Source organism: Schistocerca americana, chromosome X, assembly GCF_021461395.2.
Source record: "Schistocerca americana isolate TAMUIC-IGC-003095 chromosome X, iqSchAmer2.1, whole genome shotgun sequence".
In the NCBI taxonomy this organism is placed as follows: domain Eukaryota; kingdom Metazoa; phylum Arthropoda; class Insecta; order Orthoptera; family Acrididae; genus Schistocerca; species Schistocerca americana.
In genome coordinates, this window is record NC_060130.1 from 141,951,599 (window position 1) to 141,971,822 (window position 20,224).

The 20,224-nt window shown below is 39.6% G+C and overlaps 1 protein-coding gene across 2 annotated transcripts in view; it reads left to right on the forward strand.

Moving 5' to 3' along the window:
* Positions 1 to 20,224, forward strand: part of LOC124555309 (exonuclease 1) — a 149,478-nt gene that overhangs the window by 99,102 nt on the left and 30,152 nt on the right. For both annotated transcript variants that reach the window (XM_047129183.1, XM_047129184.1), the window contains 4 exons: positions 6,396 to 6,537; positions 9,026 to 9,133; positions 9,230 to 9,506; positions 12,687 to 13,425. In XM_047129183.1, coding sequence (XP_046985139.1) covers positions 6,396 to 6,537; positions 9,026 to 9,133; positions 9,230 to 9,506; positions 12,687 to 13,425 — 1,266 coding nt within the window. The remainder of the gene's footprint in view (positions 1 to 6,395; positions 6,538 to 9,025; positions 9,134 to 9,229; positions 9,507 to 12,686; positions 13,426 to 20,224) is intronic.

The window sequence follows — 20,224 nt, forward strand, 5'->3', positions numbered from 1 at the left end:
ACCTTATGACAGCACGCACTTCACATTTGGCGGGGTTTTCTATTGCAGCACACATTTCAAACTGCCACAAAAACTAAACTAGCGCAGGTACGACGTTCACTCGACCACGGTTTGATGCCGACTGACCTGTTGAGTGCGTGAACACACAGATGGCATCGCTACTCCCCCCACAACCCGCACTGTGACCAATCGGAAGTTACTTTCTGAACCGCCCTCGTATAATGGAACAAATTCTGTATTATATGGCTATTAGAAGCAATACATAAAATAAAAACAATACTGTCTAGATCAGATAGACAGTAGTACCTGTAATAGTCATTTACAGAATGCGCGGAAAAGGAACTATTCCTGTTTTACTTCACATAAGATAAAATGAATGAAGTGTCCATAGGCATGAACTCATCCATGTGTTACATGAAGCAGGACACTACCGTAAGATTCTAAGGCAATAATACAGTAATATTAGCAGGAAATATTTTATTTCTGATGTGATAATACTTGGTATCGAACATACCTTAGACTTTAAGGTGATTTATGTGGGTGTACTGAAATTCTCAATGCAAATGCCTATGCCAAGTAAGGTTATCAGAATATGTTGAATATGAGGTTCCACTAACTATGGTGTACCTTATTCATTATTTTGTGGCCAAATAATGTGCAATTACATTATGGTACTATAGCCAGTTTTTTTCTTATTCATGGCTGAGGAATTGCTAGCCTTATGACGATAGGCAGTAAGAAGTGTGGTATCATTTCATACAGCTCAACCATTTGTTTACTGGCTGGCTTCCTATTTGTACATTAGTTCATGATATGTTGTACATAGTTCTTCTGAATATGTAGCTCCCTAATAGATCATGCAGGTTATCGTTAATTACATACATGACATGTTGTTACTGGATAAGTCCCGGTGTAGGCATACATGTTGCAAGGTTGTCCTGCAGCTGTAGGTGGCGACATTATCATATATTTCTGACACAGTAACATAGGACTACTTATGTAACTGTGCTAGAAATTCATGCCCTTTTAGTAATACAGGAGTGATTTGTGATACACGTATGATTGTTATACTACTGCACGTGGCATATTGAATACCAAGACGTGTAATATCGGCACTGTAACATCTCCATACAATAGGGTCCTTCTTTATACAGTGTTAATTTTGTTGTCACAGGCATTTTCATTTTAATGCATGTGAAGGATTGTAGGAATAGATACACGAGTTGCTTTTCCATGTATTTTCATTTATCTGATATACTCATTTATGACCTATACTAAACGTTTTGTTCATTTAGTGCCTTGCTTATGCTATCCATCTAATGATGGAATAGTTTTAATCTGTGTGGCATCTAGGCGCTATGAATATGTTTCATTCCCTTTTCCTGTTAATGCTGGTAAATTCTTTCCTTTGTGTCATGTGACAGTGTCCTGTTCTATGTGTGATCTGTGGGCACTGCACAGGTTTCAGTTCTTTTACTGTTAATACTAGTATAGTATTGCCTTGGAATCAGGCCAGCCATGCATTTCAAGATGTGCTTGGATTTGCACAGGTTCTTTCAATATTTGTCATCATCTGAGATATTGTGTGTTTTATGTGGTGTTAATGCATATGCCATGTGACTGCTATTAGGCTTTGGAACTGAGTGTATGGTATCGTGTTACGTGATGCCAAACACAGATTCAGGTAGCATACAAATTTACCTTCCTTTTGTGCTGTCTGTATCATGTAGAGGGTTGTTTGGTCATGTCTGACTGGTGATATAATAAGATTTCATAGAAAGTTTTTGTTTTGTGATCCTATTTTGCAGTGACCGCAAACTGCGTTTCTGTGGTGAGCGGGGAATGTGGGCAGTTTATTATGGACAAGAGGGCAACACTTGAGAATTTGTAATCTTTGCTGTTGTTAGAGCTTTATACTTATGCTTGTTTACCTGTGTCAAACACAGATAGTAGAACTTTATAATACAGTCTATGCCTTTTCGACTAACTTATGATTGCTACTGTGGATATAATGATGGTGAGATATTTTGTACAAGTTCATTTTGGTTGGCTTGGGTACTCAGTGTATACTATTTACTAATGTCACTGAGTGACAGTCTTAGTTTGTGATGTGTTTGAATTCACAACTATTACTAGGACATCCTGTTGTAGGTTAATGTATTCAATGACTGGCTACTCTTATCAAGCAGTAGATGCATGTTCTAGCTGTATGAGATTTATAATTAATTCAATTAGTGGACAGAACTAATTATGATTCATGTATGAATTTTTTTTCATGTAATGATAATGTGGTAAATATTTTGTGGAATCATTATGTTTATTAATTGAAGAGTAGGAAGAGTATTAGATAGCATTTATTATGACATTGTTTTTGTGTTTCTTGTATGACTAATGTTGTTGTCATATTGATGTACATAGGGCCTGATGACAGTGCAGTGTAGCGCCGACACTGGCTGCATTGAATAAAGGCATTTTAAAAACACACGGCTGGTTGCGATACAATCAGTCCTCACATATTGACCAGCCGTCATCTTGTTTCTCACAGAATTATTTAAAAACAGCCTTGACCACAGACGATATTAACTTCTGACCAGATTCAGCCTTTTAATTATGGGCTGTCATCAGAGTTTGCACTGTAATAACAAAAGTAAAAGTGCTATATTACATAGAGAAGCCAATGATGTAAAAGTGTTCTCCCAAATGAAACATCATTACCCATCTGGATGATGGCGAAGCGCCTGACTTGCTATGGAGGTCTCAGTCACTGTAACTGATGCTGATGACTAAGCAGCCACAAGTTATATAAGGTATAGAGAGGGTTGTCTAGAACCTAAGGCATCGCCATGAGCCAATAAGCAATATCTTAAATATATCGTTTTGAGTCTTCATTTTTAAATATTTATCTTTTAAATTCAACTAGCCAAGAAATGAGTTTATATTTATTATGGTTCATAATCTACGTTACAGCCAGCCTGATAAAATGCATTAAAATTTAGTGTAATTCGTTAACTGGGGTCCAGAGTAGTGTCTGGAGGATATAAGTAGCACTGAAATATCATTAATTCTATAGCTGCTGCTATTTATTCATAATAAAACCAGATGTGTGGCATATTAATATGAAAATTATACATATTGATTTTTGTGTATTAGTAGACAGTTATATAATCATAAAAATACAGTTGATGTCACTTACCAAAGATAAAAGGGGCATTGTTCACGGAAGTGGCACCAGTTTAGCCACATTATATTATTGTGGATAATTTGCAATACATCACTGTTCACAAGATGAAACTATTTGTTACAAATAATTTAGAATCGTTTGGAGCTTAGAATAAAAATATATCATAAGAAGAGCATTAAAAACGTAGATATTATGTTACAATCTTATCCATGTCATTTGTAAAATCGTTGACATTGCTGGTATTATAAAGTAATATTTTTGCGATTGTTCCATATCGTGTATCAGGAGAGAGTCACAACTATTAGAGTAATGAGGTATATTTATAAGATTTATTGTCTATTTGACACTAAAAATCATAAATGACTGTAACATAGAAGCTTCAAAATCAAATAGAACTGTAGATAATTGGAGGAGCAAGTATCCTGTATTTCAAAAGATGTCTTCATATAATTCAAAAAGGACTTTTTCATGAAAATCTAACTGTTTGTTTAACAGAGCTAGCAAGATTTTCCTATAGTGAAAAAAATTTCTAATTGTTCCAACATATTTAAAAGTAAACCTTAAGGGCTGGTGTTTATTACATGAAGATTATTCATGATGTCACCTTCTGAATATTTACTGTTAGTAAGTAAGGTGTTGCCCAAAAACCGATTTGTCTCATGATGTACCTGAGATGTGTTCTTTGAAGCAAGTTTTAAAATTGCAACCAGTCTGGCCAATATATATTTTGTTACAAGTTAACTTATACACTTCTGATCCACAGTATTGTTTATCAGATTTGCCTATAATGTGTTTGAATTTATTGAAAAGCATGCTCGTGGTTGAAAAAGCAATGGTAAAAGTAGAATTTATAAAGAGTCTGTTTATTCTGTTAGATACTGTTCCCATATATATCATTTTAGAAAATGTCTGTTTTGTAGGAGCACGTGGTTGTTTTGATCATAGATTTTGGAAAAGATCATCAACTATTCTAGAATTAGTTGCTAGCAGATACAGTTTGTTTTAAAAATTCGATTTCTTTCTGTATTTGATTGGTAGATAAATGAAGTTTGATCATTCTACTCAACCGAGTGAGGTGGCACAGTGGTTAGCACACTGGACTCGCATTCGGAAGGACGACGGTTCAATCCCGCGTCCGGCCATCCTGCTTTAGGTTTTCCGTGATTTCCCTAAATCACTCCAGGCAAATGCCGGGATGGTTCCTTTGAAAGGGCACGGCCGACTTCCTTCCTCATCCTTCCCTAATCCTATGAGACCGATAACCTCGCTGTTTGGTCTCTTCCCCCAAACAACCAACCAACCAACCATTCTATTCAACATGGTTAAGAAGAAAGCTCTCTTATTTCATGGGGTGGCACAAATTAGCATTAATAATGCCATCAGTCATTGTTGGTTTCCTGAAAATGCTAAACAAGTATTTTCCATTTCTATTAGAAAAAGTCAGATCTAAAAAGTCAATGGTTCTTTGTGTTTCATGTTCTATTGTGAATATAAAATTTGGATGCAAATTACTCGGAGAACTCATTACAAAGTTAAGATCTTATTCAGAGCCATTAATGGCAATAACGTGTCATCTACATAACATTTGTAATAAGTGACTTTATTACGTATGTGTGGTTTGTCGTCAAAAAAAATTTTTTTTTCAATGTTGTTGACAAAAATAGCTGTCATCCCTCTGAGTGCAAAAATTTACTGTTAAGTGTAAAACTATTAAAATTGAAAGTGGTTTTCAACGGTGTTGTTATTTCAGAAATTTCTTCACAGTTCATCAGGTAATGCTTGACTAAGTTGTTTGTGATAATTTCGATGGTCTCTGCTGCTGGAATATTAGTACATATGTTTTTTATATCTAGTGAGGCAAACCAAGCTCCTGGTGGAATATCTACATTAAAGATATTTGTTGCTAACTCATAACTGTTTTTCACACTATAATTCTCCTCAAATATATAAAAATCTTTTAAAATGTCATTAAGTCAAGTAACATAGACATGAACCATAAATGGGTATAAACTTGTTTCTTGTTAGTTAAATTTAAAAGATAAATATTTAAAAATGAAGACTCAAAACAATACGCAATTCGTTCCCCATTGGTTGACGGCGATGCGTTAGGCTCTGGAGCACCCTTGTGGCTGCTTAGCCATCAGCATCAGTTTCTGTGACAGAGACCTCCACAGCGAGTCAGGCACATCATCCAGATGGGTAATGGTGCACTGTTTTAGAGTACACTTTTACATCATTGGCTCCTTTATGTAACATAGCACTTTTACTTTTGTTATTACAGTGCAAACTCTGATGATGACATTCTGTAATTAAAAGGCTGAAACCAGTCAGAAGTTAACATCGGCTGCAATCAAGATGGTTTTTAAATAATTTTACGACAATAAAGATTGCTGTTCTCCAACAATGTTATATGAAATTATTTCTCATAGGAGATGCATATGCAAATGATAACAGTAGTGGGGATTAAATTTAGAGAATGGGTGGTAGGAAACTGTTATAACTTCAAGTTGACCAAATGTATTTCAAGGACGACGCAGTACATGGAAGTCACAGATAAAGTAAACAGAGTAAGAAGAGTGTCACTTTAACAGCCAAAGCATAACTGAGTCCGAGTCTAGCGGCTGCTCACTGGCTGGCCACTTAGGTGGCGCTGCTGCAGCATGGCTGGCAGACAGCGCCGCATGTAGAGGACGCGCATAACTGCGCGGCGGCACTTTGAAAGATCGGCGAGTCACAACAGAAACATAGTTTTTTATTTCCAGATCTGATGTATATTTTGTAGTAGGTAAAATGTGTTCTACTATCTCTAGTCGTAAATGTTTCTCCTGTTTCTAATTCAGAGAGTAGTGACGCAGTGTCAAAAGTTGTGTCTATCACATGACAACACAGCTGGGACACAACGTTTCTGTTTTATGTTTTAATATACAGTAAGTGGAAATGGTAGACATAAAATTTTATGAAGTCATTGTTTTATATTAGAGATTAATTTGGAGAGATTCATGCTGCATATAGACCTCATTGTGCAGTTGTGACAGAGAAGTTTTGAGGTTTGTTAGACCAACGCAAAAAAAGCTAGATATTTTGTGACTGGGAAAAGAATAAATGTTGTTAGAGTATAATTACATAATAACTGATCTGTATGTGACAAAGAGCTTACATGTCCTATTTCAAAGAAGATTTTATGTTATGTATTGTTTTTGCTTCATGCTTTCAGCATTCATTTTCCACTAGACAGCCAGCAGATAAAAGTCAGCCCAGCATCTGGACATCTGCTTCTGTTTTGAGCATCAATGAATTGCTGCCAGTGCAAACTAAGAAAACAGATACACAAGTGAAACCCAAAAGGATTGTTATAAGTAAGCATAACTTGAGCTCCATAGTAGTCAGCAAATTTAAGCAGTTGTGTTTTTTCCATGTATATACCAAATTAATTACAGGAATGTTTGTTGAAAAGTGATCTAACAACATTTTGAATAATGCTCATAGCATAAATCTGTGCTCACATGATAGTCTTACTGCAAAATTTTGCCATGTGCGCATACAGGGGGTTTAGTTGGTGATGGGAGGAAGAACATTGGCAGTAATGTAGTATATCTGTCTAATGGTATAACAGTTTTCCTTCTCAGTTTATGGGAGGCTATATGGTTTGAATCCACAAATCAAGAAATGAAGCAAGTACTGGCATGCAAGTCTCATTACATGTAGACTTAGATGGGTTTATAATTTCAACACTGACACATTTTGAAGACAGAAATTTTATAGATTGATACAGCTACTTAGCAGTAAATTGATAAGATTATCAAACATTTAAAGTAACTTATCATGATGTGTTCCACATTTTACTTAAAACTTGGAAAGTAATTCATGTTTATGTTTGTATCAAAAGGAGGAGGCCACAGTAAAACTTAGTGTTCTTGTGTACTTCCCCCCCCCCCCCCCCCCCCCTGAGCGATTCCTGTGTTATGTCTTTGTTTTAACATTTTGTGTTACATAATTCCTGTGACATGTTGTTTTCCAGTTTCTCACTGAGTATTTTCATTGTACCACTCTAGCAGTGCCCTTCAGTTCTCAGAGATAACACACATTATCTTAAAATACTGGCATCAGCAGGGCATGGAGCTGCATGATCCAATATTACAAATAATCTGTTGAATTTGATGTTACTGCCACATCCTTTCCTTGCTTACTGACACACAATGGTCCCTGGAAATGAGCAATCTGATATACATGCAAATAAGATTTGTGGCATAATATGGTATTCCTTGACATGTCATTACCACATTGTCGAAGAAGACAGTCTTTTTTGTGTTGGAGTTAATTGAACTGGAAGTGGAGGATATAACTTATGGTTAGTGAAACTAACGCAACCATGGCAAACATTTTTCTGGTTACATTAGATGTAGAAGGTAACTTTATTCTGCAGATAACCATGTCAGCTGTTTGTCTTGTTTAATGCGATGATAACAAACAGGGATTTTAACTTTATACCTCAGCAACTGAACATGGTTCAATTTGAATCCTGCCTGTGCTACTAAAGTGAGCAAGGAGTGCGGATGAAAAATACATTTCTTGTAGATCTAAAGAATTAATTGCCATGAATTTTTCTCATAATAGAAAGCGATGGATTTGACTGTCTAAAAAGTCCACAAACCTGAGGCTTTCTGTACTCGGATATGAAGAACATGCTCATTAACCTCTCACACATTTGTGCTGCCACTTTCTTAAATTGTATGGACCTTTGACTTTGTGGATTGGCTGTTAAGTACATCCCCAGTTTCTGTGCAATATGCTTTTGTTACTAAAAACTAGTACCTTCATTTAAATACAATTAGATACATAACAGTTGTATGTAAATCACAAGCAGCAACTCTACTTTAAATGACACAAGTGTCCTTAATGGCAGGAGATAATGATTGATGAACAGTTTAATCAATAAGAATTGACCTTTGGAGTTTGTGACATGTGTAACTTAGGAAATGATACCATAATTATGAACTTCTCAGGAAAAATTAATTTTATTTTATAATTATTTATATATATAATTATCATCTAATAAAAGGAGAAATATGTATCACAAATTTAAGGTTTTTTGTTCCAGTATCATGCAGTTTTTATGCCAAATTCCACAACAGCCTAGAAATTAATTACCTTGTATGCATCTTTATTACAAGGGCACACTGAAAAGTAATGCCACTGAATTGTTTATGTGAAAACACTTAAAGCTTTTTAAATAAAACATGCATTATCAACATTCTACATCTTTATTCTTTCTGTCATTTATTTCTCAACATAGTCGTCCTGGTGACTAACACATTGCTCCCAGTGAGACACCAGTTTGTTGATACTGTCGCTGTAGAATGTTTGACTTCGTTGATAGTCACAACCGAACATTTTCTTGCACTGCTTCATCACTATCAAAGTGAAGTCCTCGAAGGTGTTCTTTAAGTTTTGGAAACAGATGTAAATCGGATGGGGTCAGGTTGGGACTATATAGAGGAGGTAGATTACAGTCAGATTGTTGCAGATGTTGCAGCACTTATGTGTGGTCTGGTATTGCCATGCTGAAGCAGAGAGTGCTCTATGTGTGGACGAACTCAACTACAGCACACTGTTTCTCACGTACCACATAGAGTTATGTTACACATTTGGAGGCCTCTAGTTACAGAGTGTTGCAAATATGTAGACATGAAGAATAAAGATGTGTAATGTTAATAACATTTGTTTTATTTAAAAATCTTTTAAGAGTTTTCACATAAAAAATTCATAGATATTTCAGCATGTCCTCATTTTACCAAAAAGATATAAATATATGAGTTATTTATGTTCACTTTGTTTACATTTTAGCTGATACAGGAAAGGATATACATACGTCAGGAGAGCTGCAGGCCTTATATGGCGCAAAGAAATTGAATGCATCACCTCGTTTAAAGGACGATTCAGAGATAATAGATGGTAAGTTTTTAAATGAACTTACTAGGCTTCATAAATCACAAAAAGTATTTTCTAATAGTCAACACTAAGTTTTTACCCTTCACTAATTTATTTTAGATGACAGATCATCTGAAGAAGAGCCTCATCCGAAGAAGCAGTGTATTGATGATAGCCAGAAAGAGAATCATTGTGTATCACCGCGGAGAAAACCTAAACTCCCTGATGCTCTTTCACCTGTTTTGACTCAAAGAAAGGCACGAAATCCTTTTGCTTTGAGCATTAACAGAGAACAAATTCAAAATATCTGCAACATTGAAAGGGAAGTCATATCCTGTAAAAGGATTAAATTATTTAAAAGAAATGTGGAAGCTGGTGTCCAAGTTATAAGAAGCAGGTAAATTTAATTATTTGTGCATGTGTGTGCGTGTGCTTGTGTATTTGCGCATGCGTGCATGCTTGGGTGTGTCCTCTAGCTTGAGAAAAGATTACTCAGAAAGCTGGCAAGTTTTCTTTCTTTTATGTGTGTGCCTCTCAACAACTCGGCTTTTCATTGAATAGTCTCCATTACTCCTAAAGTACAGGGTGATTCTAAGTAAAGTTCCAGTTTCAAAATGCTGTAAAAGAAAAAAGAGAGCAGGAACTATGATTATAAATGAATATTTTGAGTTCTAATTGATACATATGCTTGATCTACTTTCACACACAAAACATAGTAATATTCCTGACAATTATACTATTAATAAATGTCTACCATTAAATGGTCTTTCGCCCTGTTATTTATGATAATCTAAATAACTGCTCGTCACAGAAGTGAAAAATAATTGTCACCACTTGCCACGCGGATTTGTTAACATTATGCGCGGCACACTAGCAGTAACTACTGCAAAATCTAAGCAATCCAAGATGGTGTACAGTCCTCGTGATTTCACTTCCTATCTGTACTGAAAACATGAGTTTAGTTACAGTCTGGTTGTGACGTCATCCGAGGCATCGCGTACTCCAGCGTTTGACTGACATAGACCATAAGGTAGCTGGGTGCGAAGTGAAGTCCTTTCACAAATCTAATCGATCCGGGACAGTGTACAGTCCTCACGAATTCACTTTCTATTATTATTGAAAATGAGCGTTTATTAACAGCCTGTCTGTGACGTCATCCAAGACAGTGCATACTCAGGCATTTGACTGATGCAGATCGTACGGTAGCTGGATGTGAAGTGAAGCCTTGCCTATCAGGCTGTATTTATATATGGGCGCAGTGAACAGCCAAGGGAACAGCTGCTGTCATCTGCTCTATGCCCCTGGTAGTAGCCTCTAAACAGCTGCTTACTTGGACACAATATTTTATAACACTGTTGTGTATTAATTTTGAATTTTCATAATTTTTGTGTGAATGTAGTTAAGATGGCTATATTCGCAGGAAACGAATTGGCTTGCCTACATATAAACTTTGCCATCTAGAATTTTTAGAATGAAACTGACAGAACTTTAATAAGAGACCTTGTTTCAGTTGTTATGAACATCAAGGTGTTGAAACGTTTTATAGCTCTATTATTTAATAGGTTTCATCACATGCTGTAATCAGAACTTTGTAACATTAATATAACAGATACTTAATCTACTACAAATAAGGATGTTTTTGTTCCAAATTTAGTTTTCAGTAAATTACTCAAAAACTATTAGAGGTAAATCAGTGGGGTCACATAGTTACTATTTTTGTGTTTAACTAAAGCTTCATACAGATTTTCATATTTCTAAGTCTAATATTTAGCGCCTTCAATTTTTCTTAAAACATAGATTATGACCAAAATATTGCTTTAATCACATTGAAACTTGTGCCAGTTAATTTTGACGTACATCTGCACATTATGACCAATTTTTGGCATCCCAGCTTTATTGTTTAGTGACACTTATTTTTTTCTTAAAAACATGTATTTGGCAAAAGATATTTATCTGATCAACCTGAGATTTGACAGTTTAAACATTAACATACTAAAGCACATGCTGACAAAGTTTGGAAAAGCAACTTTAACTTTGAATTTCATTCTTAAATTATGGTGCGGTACGTAGGTGCTACGCAAAGATGCATTGTGATAGTAGCAGTGAACTGAGGTAAGTTCCGGCACACTCACTCGCCTCTGTATCTCTCAAATGATACAGCACTTGTTTTGCCACAATGACGATGGCACCTGACTCCTCTAATTATTTTCAATTCTACCAAAACCTGACTTGGTAAAGCATTCATAATTTTATATAACATTGTCAGAGAACAGCGAACTTATTGTTATCACAAACTAGTCAGAAGCTAACATTGGTTACAATCAAGACTGCTTTTATATAATTTTATCACAATAAGATCGCTGTCCTTCATCAATGTTATAAATTATGAGTGCTTACCAAGCCAAGAGGCAGGAGGATCCTGCTCCATGGCGTTCACAGAAGCATCGGCTTTCTTGTACTGTCGATCTGCGGATCCAACGCAGAAAAACAGTTGGTGGTGCGCACCGGTGACGTGGAGGTCGGCTGGATGAGGGTATCACCTGGCGACACTATCGAAGAGGATCTGTGAATCAGCCTCAGCCTCTGCCTCTGCCTCCTGACCTTCCCTCTGAGATCAGCATTCCATCTCATGGGGGCGTCGTGCTGCTCATTCAGGATGACGTTCATAGTCAGCCCATCTCGCTGACCACCTTTCTTCAAGCTGTTGCAGTTCGCCTTTTCCTTCCTCACCTGATGTTTTCCCTTTGTACTAATTATATCCCTCCGTCTGTCAATGTCACCAGGGCAAACTTCCTCCAACTTACTGGGCAGCTACCTCACCCGTTTCTGCTGCTCGATGACTTTCATGCACACCATTCCCTTTGGGGTTCTCCCATAACCTGTCAGAGAGGTGCCCTCATGGCTGACCTTCTTAATGAACTTAATCTCTTCTGCCTTAACACAGGAGCACCTACATTCCATTCTGACTCCTCGCACACCTATTCCAATTTGGACCTATCCTTCTGCACTGCCCAGCTTGCCCATTGTCTCGAGTGGTCCTTTCTTCCTGACATGTACTCGAGCGACCGTTTCCCGTGTGCTATGCGTTTGCTGACTCCTACCCCACCTGCGCGCACACGCAAATGGCAGCTTGCTCAGGCCTACTGGTGGCTTTACTCCTTCCTGTTGACCTTCGACAAACACAATTTCCCCAGTTGTGATGACCAGGTGGACTATCTTACAAACATTATCCTTACCGCTGCACAATACTCCATTCCCCACACTTCCTTTTTACCACACCATGTCCCGGTCCCTTGGTGGACTGAGGCATGCTGCGACGCAATTCACGTGCGGAGGTCTACTCTCTGCATTTTTAACTGTCATCCTATAATGGTAAACTGCATTCATTATAAACAGATGCATGCACAGTGTCGCCGCATTATTCAGGATAGCAAAAAAGTGAGCTGGATTTCATTCCTTCCTTCATTCAGAATACAAAGTCAAAAGCTCCCATGGTTGTCCTTTTTCAATTTACATGTATGTAATAAATTGCAACAGCATTCAAATTTTGTGACTTGATTTTGAATTCTCTTTTTAGGTATTTTACGTCCAACAATCTTGACTGTAATAGTGATACGACTGAAACTGCACAGAAAGACTCATCTGAAGATAAAAACAATCCACCATCTGACAGTGTCCTGCAGTTTTATTCAGCAGTGAGTGAGAAATCTCTGTGTACAGATGAGCGGGGGAAACTAAGTGATGTTTCGGATCCAGTGGAGATGAGCAACTCTGCTTTTTTTGCCTTGAAAAGCAGAGAAATGGTCCAGTGTGATGTTGACTTAGAGGATTCTTTAACTCAGCCCAGCAGTCAGTTTACATCCCAGTCAAGTAATTTAGAAACTCAAGCATCCCAGCGTAGTAACTCAGAAACTCAGTTTGATAGTGGAACAGGCACAAACAGTAGCATGTCAGAAGAACTTGAGAAACCCTTCAAACTGATTGGAATGCATGACAGCTTATCAGGACAAATTGATGACTCGATGAAAACAAAGAGGACTTGTGAAGATACAGATAGTAAATTATTGACAGATGCGACAACCCCCATGGTACAGAAGACCCCCTTTACATCAGTATTTAAGTGGAGAAAAGTAGATACAGAGATCATGGGAAACAAAATACCTGACGTAAGCGAAACATTAAGAGAAAACGATGGGACAACGATGTCTGATCAGCACATCAGTAAGGACAACAAAACTTCTTCATCCAATGAAGATGTTGCTTGTTTTAATGTGGACCAGCGTTCTCAATTGAAGTCCCAAAAAGTTCAGTATGAGGTAAGAAAAATACTACTGCTATATGTTCAGTAGCCCACTGATGTGTTAGAATTGCTGTTTATTTCTGATATAAGATATATTACAAAATCTTGCAGCATTTCATTTTCAAATATAATACTTCACTGTAATTTGATGAGACTTTTTCATCACCTGTAATGTTGACACCATGTAATTTAACTCCTATAAATATCACATCATGTAGAGCAGTTTCTCCTAATGATAAGTTACTACAGTCATAAACGATTGTGAAATATTGTACGTTGTTGCAACATGTACATGATAAGGAGAAATACAATTCAAAAATAAGCAATGCATAAATCCAGTGACAGTGTTGCACACATAGCAACAACTAGCTAATGTTTAATGACAGTGCAAAGAAACATAGTGTATCCACACAAATGAAAATGTCTAGTGCTCAGAATAACTGCAAAATAAGTGGACTCTGTGGCTGCATAAATTATGTCGTAGAAGTTATGGAAAAATTGTGTCTTCTGTTATCCCATTTGCTGCTTTCGTGTGTGATACATCCCATTCGAGAGCTCAGTTCTTCTCTGACTTAATTCATAACACCGACTTTGACGTAAGTACAACAGGGCAACTATCTTACACACCGTACACCAATCAGACAGTATAGAAGTCAGCATGTTGATCACATGCTGCCTAAGTGAAAAGCAGACAGTGTGAAAACTGTTTTGTACACTGAGTGATCAGTAACAGTGACCACCTTACCAGCCGGTGAGCCTGGCAGTGTGGGCAGATCAGTGCACAGCTCATTAATTTATAATGATATGGACTAGGCAGTCAGGAATTAATGAGCATTTAACCTGTTAGTGCACAAATTATTTTTATTATTTTTTTACATTTATTGCTTCTGTCTTGTTTATTAGATTGGGTAAGAAGCATTTAAAATGAAAAAGTATTTTTACCTTTCTAGTTTCATATAATATACCATACCATAAATGTAACCTTAAGCCCTTGTATTAACACGATTCACATTGTCCGTCGCACTTCACATAGTGTAGACCGGGAACTGTCTGCTAGGCATGTCCGATGTAAAACTGACTGGGCACGGCCCGTGCTGCCTGAGTTGTTGTTGTTGTTGTTCCGCTGGCAGAGGGCGTGGCCGAATTCTCGCGTGCCCTCTGGTGGACGGGACTTTACTTGCGGCATCTACTGTCCGTGACACGCCGTGCTGATGTGCGCCTCCCACGATCTTTCTGGTGGCTACTGCACTCCTCCTCATTGCTCTACGACATTACTGATCTATACTTTTTTAAGGAGATTCTTGCATTGCCCAATTACCTGTGGCATGAGCAACAGCAGGTAAAGTCGCAACTAGTTTGCTTGTATGGGATGCTGTCTTGAAAGCAACTACTCAGTAGCAGAAAACCTTTAGATAATGTCGCACACTGTTTTCACACATTTCCATACATCTCATAATATCTTCACAAACTACTTCGTCAAATCTCTGTTTTTCTCAACTTTGGGCTTAACCACTTTTAAAGGCGGAGATGTATTTCTACTGTATACCACTTTGTACCACGAAACCCCAAAGGTGTCATGTCCTTTAGAATTGTACGCAGCTATGACATAAGGTAGGGAAATATCCCAGTTGTTGTGATGGCTGTTCACATAACAACATGTTACTGACAATGTGAGATATGTTCCATTCTTCCATTTTATGGCAGAATGGACTAGTTCTTAGGTTTTGGATTTGCAGTTTGTACAACAGCTTAATTAATTTGGATATGAAGTTGGTGCTCTCATCTGTACTTGTGTTGATAACGCGAAACTGCAATAACCAGTTGTTTACCATTGCCTGTGCCACCAACTTGCTTGTTTATTCGGGATCGCAGCTGTCTCCACATAACACGAAAGGTGGTCTATGATGCTTAACACATAGCAATTTCCCTGTGGTGTTGGGTTGAATGGACCCAAAATACCCATTCCCACCATTTCCAGTGACAGCAGTATGCAATGATGACTGAGATCAATATGTTGTACAAGTGGTACGCAATTATTCACATGCTGGTCAATGTCCTGTCTCCGTGTCCTCTACCAATATTGCTCAGCTATTAGACGATCATTTGTCCTGTGCCCTCCACGATTTGCTGACACACAATCTTGAGCTTCCTTCAATACTTTGTCCTTCAAAGATGTGGGTACCATAACGCATAACCCAAACTTCATCATTCTACACAACAGCCTGTTGTCCTTCACAAAATACAGCTTTGTACTAAATAACTGGCAGTCGGCATCAGAAGTCTGCTCCTCTTGCCACCTTGCAGGGCTTTACTAAGCACTTTTATGACCCCAGTCTTTCCGCTCAAGCCATCGGCATTACTATGTGTCATGCCAGGTTTGTGTACTACCTCGTAATCAAACTCAGTCAACCGTAGTGCCCAACGAGTTGATCTGCTTGAAGTATTCTTCAATTCTAATAACCACTTTAACACCACATGATCTGATACAACTTTAAATTTTGTACTGTACAGGTAATGAAGGAAGTAGATAATACCATATGAGACTTAGCATGTCTTTCTCCGTGGCTGAGTAATTTTGTAAGGCTTTATTCAACTGCCTTGATGCATATGCTACTGGGCGTTTTGTGCAATTTATATCCTAACCAAGAACACAAAGTCTGTAGAGAAAATAACCGAACATTTTGAGTTATGTGCCAATGGAGATATTTAGTAACATGCAGTTGACAGCACTACCTTGTGCATCACCTCCTTTGTAGCCACATGTCTTTGGAATGTTCATATCTTTTTTATTTTCATGATATTGTTATTTAAGTGCAATGTGTTTCAGTGTTAATGGCTATTTCTTAAATGTGCTGTTCTCTGGAACTGTGATGAAATGTAAAATTTTACATGAAACTAGGAAAACTTAAGTGGTTGTCAGTCAGTTGAACATGATCCTTCACCAGGAAGCCCTTCCACTTCAACTGATGCTGCTGTTCAGAAAAGGTGAAACAGTGAACCCTGTAGGCTATCAAGGCATTTTGCAACAGCTACTTGAAAAATTTGCAGAAAGAGAAAATACTTGTGGTGAGACAATTCATGGTTCTTGCACCACAACAATGTGCCTGAACACTCAGCTTTGTCAGTTTGTCAGCTTTGTGCTAAAAATCAGTGACTCTCCTCCTGTGTTCTCCTGACTCACCAGAGGCTATTTTCAGAGTGTCGAATGGCATCAAAGCAAATTCGTCATAGACCTGTAAGAAAATATTTCTTAAGATACTATGTTAAACATCAGCAGCAGGAGTAAACCATTCACTTGATGTGTGTACCCCATCAACAAGGTTGAAACCTCTCTTTTTAAATCCCTTTCATTCTTCAAATATAACAATATTTTCTGCTTACTTAAAGGATATCTCAAAGCTATCAAGGAGAGCTATGCAAAATGGTGACCCCCCCCCCTGCGGGTTTGGGGTTTAGAATAGGCCCAAGGTATTCCTGCCTGTCTGTCGTAAGAGGCGACTAAAAGGAGTTTCACACATTTCGGCCCTATAAGTGCAGGTCCCATTTTATGGATTGACCTACCACTTTCCAAATTCCACAGAAGTGCTGGCCGTATGGGGAAGGACACCTTAGGTGGTGCACGGGTTGTCCATAGTGCCCTTAGATTCAGTCTCCTGTACCTCTTGTTATCATGGCTTTGCATCTCCACCTGCAATTCAATTATTTGGGGGAGGACACTTTCCGGGTTATGTCATCTTCTTCCGTTGTGTCCTGTCCTCTTTCGCCCCCATAACAATATTGGACTTCTCTGCACACAATATCCAGCCCGGTAGCCAGTCCATTGTGGTGGAGCCATCATCTACCCATTTGGTGGTAGCCCCCTGACAACACAGGGATCGCACTGCCGATGCCTGAGCTGTAAACTCCACTCGTATGCCAAGGAGTAGATGCCCGTCTTAAGGGGGCAACCGGACTCACAGCAAGGGCCATCATGACTGGTGGCCTTTGCTGTGGCTGGGCGGCACCCGTGGGAAGAGCCCCTGATTGGAGTGGGTGGCATCAGGGCAGATGACCTGCAATTAAGCGGACTAAGTCATCTTTTGCTGGGGAGTGAATGGCCCCAGCAGTCTCTAAGAAAGGAAGGGTTGATTACAATGCTGACAGGTGTGACCCTAAATCATTCCCCTCCCTAGCAACATCTTGGGAGGAACATAGGGCTTCAGAGAGACAGGATCCTTATTCGCCACATTACTTAGTTTGCTTAATGATTACTCCTTTCTAGAAACGAAGCTTCTGTTTTTTGTTGAGCACCTGGAGAATAAGTTTGGGGAAGTGACAGCACTGTCCAAAATGCACAGTGGGTCAGTTTTGATTCAGACAGCATCCTCAACCCAGTCGCAGGCATTACTAGCCTGTGACAAGTTGGGTGATATTCCTGTTTCGATCACTCCCCACAAAAGCCTCAATATGGTCCAGGGAATTATTTTTCATCGCGACCTCCTGTTGCAGCCCGATGACAAGCTACGTGCCAATTTAGAACGGTGGGGTATTCATTTCGTCTGGCGTGTTTGCTAGGGACCCAAAGACAAGAGAGTTGCCACCAATGCCTTCATCTTGGCCTTTGAGGGTGATTCATTACCTGAAAAGGTCAAGCTGATGGTGTATTGATGTGACGTCAAACCCTATGTCCCTACCCCTATGCGGTGCTTTAAATGCTGGAAATTTGGGAACTTTTCCTCCCGGTCCCCTTCCAGTGCCACATGTAGAGACTGCGGACGTTCGCTGCATCTGAATACTCCATGTGCGCCTCCTCCCACCTGTGTGAACTGTGGACAGCATCACTCCCCTTGCTCACCGAACTGCCCGGTACTCCAAAAGGAGCGCAAAATTATGAAATACAAGACAGTGGACAGGTTATCTTACCATGAGGCTAAACTCAAATATGAAATATTTACTATCAAAAACAGTCTTGATCACAATTTATTTATTACGATGACCGGTTTCGACCACTACTGTTGTCGTCTCCAGACCAGTGATTTACCACCAGAAGGAGGTTCTTACTTATTGGTCTGAAGATGACCACAGTAGTGGTCGAAAGCAGTCACCGTAATAAATAAATTGTGATCAAGACTGTTTTTGATAGTAAATATTTGTAACACATTGATCACTGTTCACACCCACAATGTATTCAAAAGTAATCAAATATGAAAGACTATACCCTGTTCCCATGCTATCTTCTAATGCTGCCGCCGCGACGGCATCGCCATCAATGATGCTGTTTTACCCCCATCATCTAAGGTTGCTCCAGTGGACCCTCAGGGCCGCCCATCTTCCTCCCCCATCGAGTTGGCTGGGGGCACGTCTTCTTCCTTTACTCCCAAAGCTTCTACTTTGGAAGCATTGCCCCCCAAAATGCCAGGACATCGGTTCCCTCCCCCCTGCTGGAGAAGCAACGGCCTCCTCTGACTCCTCTTATGTGGAAAGGGTCCCTTGGGACTTTACCTTCCACAGTCCCCCCCAGTGGTCCAGTGGACACCAGCCAGTGGTTGAAAGAGCCACTGGCTGCGATCGAAAGGCTTCAAGGTCTTCCTCTGGCCCTGAAGGTACTTCCAAGAAGCCCTCCCAGCAAGCTCCTAAGGAGCAGCGAGAGGGCAAAACTTCAAAGAAATGGTCCACTAAGGAACAGGAGCTTCCAGTGCCCCCTACACGAGCACTCCTCCATGGCTCTGCATCCAAGAACAAGGTGGAGATTCTGGCATCGCCTAAGGACCTAGATGTCGCCAATGCCTCGGATGCAGTGGTACTGAATGCCAACACTCAACCAGTGGCAACAGGTGATGCTGAGCCCAAATTTGCCTCCTTGGTCACTCCATGCCACCCCAGATGACAGAAAGCGTCATTCTCCAGTGGAACTGCGGTGGTTTTTTTATCCCACCTGGCTGAGTTACGTTAACTCTTAAGCAGTACACCTGCTTTCTGCATTGTCCTTAAAGAGACCTGGTTTCCAGCAATGCGTACCCCCACCCTTCGTGGCTAACAGGTGTACTACAAAAACTGTTCTGTATTTTCGTCCATACCTCTGTCTGTAACGAACCTGTGGCTCTTCAGACACCTTTAGAAGCTGTGGCTGTCAGGGTGAGGACAATGAAGGAAATTACCATCTGTAGCATCTACCTCCATCCAGATTGTGAAGTATCATCCCATGTTTGGCTGCACTCATTTCACAACTCCCCGCTCCCACCCTTCTTCTGGGTGATTTTAATGCCGATAACCCTTGGTGGGGTTAATGCCGTGGCAAAGATGTTGAGGACCTACTAACTCACCTCGAACTTTGCCTCCTAAAAACAGGTGTCCCCACACATTTCAGTGTGGCATATGACACATATTCGGCCATTGAACTCTGGGTTTGCAGTCTTGGCTTTCTCCAGTCTATCCACTGGAGAGCACATAACAACTTGTGTGGTAGTGACCACTTTCAACTCTTCCCACCCCTACCACAGTGTCCCTCATCTCGACACTTGCCCAGATCAGTACTTCCCAAGGCTGATCAGCAATGCCTCGCTCCTCCAATTGTCCCTAGCGGAAGTCAGTGCCTTGGTGGTCACCGGAAATCGTTGCGGCCATTAGAGACTGTAGGTGGGCCTTCCAATGTCATAAGTGTCAGCCCTCCCTGAGGAACCTTAATGCCTTCAAATGGCCCCGAGCACAGGTTCGCCTCTTCATCAAGCGAAGGAAGCATGAGTGTTTGGAACGCTATGTCTTCACTGTTGGAACATGAACCTCTCCCTCCCAGGTTTGGACCAAGCTCCACCGACTTCACGGTTATCAGAACCCAG